At 50.0% G+C, this 5,000-nt stretch overlaps 1 protein-coding gene across 1 annotated transcript in view; it reads left to right on the top strand.

The window, feature by feature from the left end:
- The window catches only part of LOC143289404 (discoidin domain-containing receptor 2-like), a 124,762-nt gene that overhangs the window by 73,298 nt on the left and 46,464 nt on the right, over positions 1–5,000 (top strand). The window contains exon 3 of the mRNA XM_076598368.1: positions 4,316–4,457. Within this exon, the coding sequence (XP_076454483.1) occupies positions 4,316–4,457 (142 nt within the window). The remainder of the gene's footprint in view (positions 1–4,315; positions 4,458–5,000) is intronic.

The raw sequence follows: 5,000 nt of genomic DNA on the forward strand, positions 1-5,000 counted from the left end.
AGGGGGAGATAGACACAGACACAATGGGAGAGAGAGAGACAGATAGAGACAGAGACAGAAACACAATGGGGGAGAGAGAGAGAGACATAATGGGATAGAGAGGGGGGAGAAAGAGAGGGACATAGAGAGAGAGACAGAGACAGACAGAGACAGAAACACAATGGGAGAGAGAGAGTGAGAGGGGGGTGGGACACACAGAGTCAGACAAACAGAGACACAGACAGAGAGACAGAGAGAGGGTGAGAAATGGAGAAAGAGAGGGACAGAGAGACAGACAGACGGACAGACTATGTGTGTGTGTGTGTGTGTGTGTGTGTGTGTGTGTGTGTGTGTGTGTGTGAGAGAGAGAGAGAGAGACGGACAGACAGACAGACAGACACAAAGTCACAGACAGAGACACAGACAGAGAGAGACAGACTGAATGATTTATTCATTATAGGCCAAGGCCCCCAAATGAAGGAGTGTGTAACAGCATAACTATACCGTCATTCATTCAATAATATTGGTTTACTGTCTGTTATGAACACAATGTAATCCTATCAATTTTGAAAGCTCAATACAAAAACATACACATTTCACCACCATTTGATGTGTTGAAGACGCTATCGAATTGACAATCATATTCCGACTACGCACGGGGCACTGCCGCCTGCGAGACCACATGTACCGAATAAAGCTGTCACACACTCCTGACTGCCCGTGTAAGACAGGCCCACAAACCCCGGAGCACATCCTGCAGTCCTGCCCCCTGTATCAAGATGCACGGACGCAGCAGTGGCCCTATGGAGCCACACTGGCAGAAAAGTTCTGAGGCACCAAAGAAGATCTCATCAAGACCACCACCTTCATCTCCAGCATAGGACTGCAAGTCTGAGACCATGTTCACGGGGAACGCAGAAGAAGAAGCTATCGAATTATATCGAAGGAGAGTAGGCTGCCTGCAATATTTTTCTGGGAAAAACTGTTGTTTCAAACTCTGAATGACGGGACATACTGGGAGAAAATGCTCTTCACATTCTGTGCAATTTCCACAAAGTGGGCACACTAAGTTTTTGATCGGTTATGGTCCAACAGTGCTGAACAACGAATATTTGACACACAATCGAATTTTTCACCTAATTCGGATTACTGCAGAAAATATAAATTCAGGGAGAGATATGGTCTGACGAAATGCAAAGTTCCACTGAATTGAGAGCATGTTTGAAACCTTTCACTTGTCTGAATGTGGTTTTGCCAGGTATGAAAATTACAATGTATTAGTCTTTGGCGAAAGTTATGGAAAAAAAAATCATGAAACACACACACACACACACACACACACACACACACACACACACACACACACACACACACACACACACACACACACACACACACACAAAATGCACCCACTCACGAGAGAGTGAGAGGGAACAGAAAGAGTGGATAGGGGAAAGGAGATATAGTAAGAGGAGAGTGGAGAGAGAGGGGGGGACATAGTAGAGAGAGCGGTGGGGCGGGGAGATAGGAGAAAGGAGAAATAGAAGGTGGATGGGAGATAGGAGAAAGGAGAAATAGAAGGTGGATGGGAGATAGGAGAAAGGAGATATAGAAAGAGGACAGGAGATAGGAGATATAGAAAGAGGACAGGAGAAAGGGGATATAGAAAGAGGACAGGAGAAAGGGGATATAGAAAGAGGACAGGAGAAAGGGGATATAGAAAGAGGACAGGAGAAAGGAGATATAGAAAGAGGACAGGAGAAAGGAGATATAGAAAGAGGACAGGAGAAAGGAGATATAGAAAGGGGACAGGAGAAAGGAGAAAGGAGATATAGAAAGAGGACAGGAGAAAGGAGAAAGGAGATATAGAAAGAGGACAGGAGAAAGGAGATAGGAGATATAGAAAGTGGACAGGAGACAGGAGAAAGGAGATATAGAAAGAGGACAGGAGAAAGGAGATATAGAAAGAGGACAGGGGATAGGAGAAAGGAAATATAGAAAGAGGATAGGAGAAAGGAGATATAGAAAGAGGACAGGGGATAGGAGAAAGGAGATATAGAAAGAGGATAGGAGAAAGGAGATATAGAAAGAGGACAGGGGATAGGAGAAAGGAGATATAGAAAGAGGACAGGAGACAGGAGAAAGGAGATATAGAAAGAGGACAGGGGATAGGAGAAAGGAGATATAGAAAGAGGACAGGGGATAGGAGAAAGGAGATATAGAAAGAGGACAGGAGACAGGAGAAAGGAGATATAGAAAGAGGACAGGGGATAGGAGAAAGGAGATATAGAAAGGGGACAGGAGAAAGGAGAAAGGAGATATAGAAAGAGGACAGGAGAAAGGAGATAGGAGATATAGAAAGTGGACAGGAGACAGGAGAAAGGAGATATAGAAAGAGGACAGGAGAAAGGAGATAGGAGAAAAGAGAGGGAGACGGGAGAAAGGACATGGAAAGAGGTGGGGGTGGTGAGGATGTGGTGGGGTGGGGTTTTTGGGGGGGGGGGGGTATGACAAAGGAGGTAGGTAATAGGGGATACGAGGAAGGATTCTGGCGACTCAGAGAGACCCAGAGAGAGAGATGTGTCAGCGAGCTCGTCCCAAACTAAGCCCTGCCTCGTGAAGTAAACTTAATTATTACCCAGACACGTTTTAATTGTCCTCTCGCGTCTAGCTGGGAGTTACCACGTCAGGGTCTGTAGGAAGGAAGAGAGAGAGAGACAGAGACAGAGACAGAGACAGAGACACAGAGTGAAAGACAGAGAGAAGAAGAAGAAGGAGAGAGACAGAGACACAGAGACACACAGAGAGAGACAGAGAGAGAGGGGGGAAGAAGAAGAAGAGGGAACGAGAGAGAAAGAAGAAGGAGAAGAAGAAGAAGAAGAGAGACAGAGGAATAAACCGAAAAGTACAAGTTGGAAGGAGGGAGAGAGATCACACACACACACACACACACACACACACACACACACACACACACACACACACACACACACACACACACACACACACACAGGGACAGAGAGGGGAGAGAGAAACGGGAAAATGAAGAGAGACAGATAATGGTACAGAGAGACATGGAGACATAAACACAGAGAGAAAGAGACAGACAGACAGACAGACGGACAGACAGAGAGGCAGGCAGGCAGGCAGGCAGGCAGGCAGAGACAAACAGGCAGGCAGACAGACAGACAGACAGGCAGGCAGAGACAGAGTGCCGTCAGGTCTGTCTCATTCTGGAGAACAGGAAAGCGGTCACCTCCTAAGGGAGACAACTCACGCTCGATCGATATTACCTCCCCACCCCACCACCCCCTTCGGGGCACTGAAAGATCGCAATGGAATGGATGGCGAGAGGAAGCGAGACACAGTGAAAGCGGCTGGGTGGGCGAGGGGGGTGGGGTTCTGAGGGGAGGGGGGTGTGGTGGGGGCAGGAGCAGAAAAAGAGAGAAGGGGAAAAGTCCGAGAGACAGAGACAGAGGGGGAGAGGGCGGGAGAGGGAGAGACAGAGACAGAGGGGGAGAGGGGGGAGGGAGAGACAGAGACAGAGGGGGAGAGGGGGGAGGGAGAGACAGAGACAGAGGGGGAGAGGGCGGGAGAGGGAGAGACAGAGACAGAGGGGGAGAGGGGGGAGGGAGAGACAGAGGGGGAGAGGGCGGGAGAGGGAGAGACAGAGGGGGAGAGGGAGAGACAGAGACAGAGGGGGAGAGGGGGGAGGGAGAGACAGAGACAGAGGGCGAGAGGGCGGGAGAGGGAGAGACAGAGACAGAGGGGGAGAGGGGGGAGGGAGAGACAGAGACAGAGGGGGAGAGGGCGGGAGAGGGAGAGACAGAGACAGAGGGGGAGAGGGGGGAGAGACAGAGACAGAGGGGGAGAGGGGGGGGAGAGGGCGGGAGAGACAGAGACAGAGGGGGAGAGGGCGGGAGAGGGAGAGACAGAGGGGGAGAGGGCGGGAGAGGGAGAGACAGAGGGGGAGAGGGCGGGAGAGGGAGAGACAGAGACAGAGCCGGACAGGGGGAGAGGGAGGGAGAGAGAGAGAAAAAACAGTGAGAGAGAGACAGAGGGAGAGGCAGAGAGACAGAGGGAGAGGCAGAGATGTGGTGTAGCGTATATGGATTTGTCCGAACGCAGTGACGCCTCCTTGAGCTACTGAAACTGAACTGAAACTTAAAAAAAAATAATAATAATAATAAGGGAACAAAAAGTAGAGGCAAGTGTAGCATTCGAAACCAGTGCGTTGAGAATCCTTCGCTTCCGAAGCGTACACTCTATTTTTTTTTTTTTTTTTTTTCAGCAGTCCAGTAGTGGTGACGGCAGTGTCTGTGGATGTGTTTTTCAGGATCGGGTCCGAGGAGAAGGGCGGGGCGTGGTGCCCCAGCCAGGCCATCAGCAAGGAGGTGTATGAGTACCTGCAGGTGGACCTGGGCTCCCTCAAGGTCATCACCAAGGTGGAGACTCAAGGGCGCTTCGGCAACGGGCTGGTAGGTGTTGGGGGTGGTGTGTGTGTGTGTGTGTGTGTGTGTGACGGGGGTTGGTTGTGTGTGTGTGTGTGTGTGTGCGCGTGTGTGTTTGCATAGGGGTGGGGGTGATTGAGCGAGTGAGTGATTGTCTCTATGTGTGTGTGTGTGTGATGGGTGGTGGTTGTGTGTGTGTGGGGGGGGTGGGGGGGTGAGTGAGAGAGAGAGAGAGAGAGTCTGTCTGTCTGTGTGTCTGTCTGTCAATGTCTGTGTCTGTTTTTCTTTCTTACGCTTTTGCTCTTTGTCTCTGTCTCTGACTTTTCTATGTCTGTCTGTCTGTCTGTCTGTCTCTGTCTCTCTCTGAATTACCCCCAACCCACAGCCCCTCGTGCCCTTCAATCAAATAACAGACAGACAGACAGACAGACAGACAGACAAATAGGGAAGAGGGGCTAGTGGCGAGACAGCTATATAGGTAGATGGCTAGCTAGATAGATAAACATGATTATAGCCATACTGGTACATAGAGAGACAGACAGACAGACAGACAGACAGACAGACAGACGG

This window comes from Babylonia areolata, chromosome 14 (assembly GCF_041734735.1).
Source record: "Babylonia areolata isolate BAREFJ2019XMU chromosome 14, ASM4173473v1, whole genome shotgun sequence".
Lineage (NCBI taxonomy): Eukaryota > Metazoa > Mollusca > Gastropoda > Neogastropoda > Buccinidae > Babylonia > Babylonia areolata.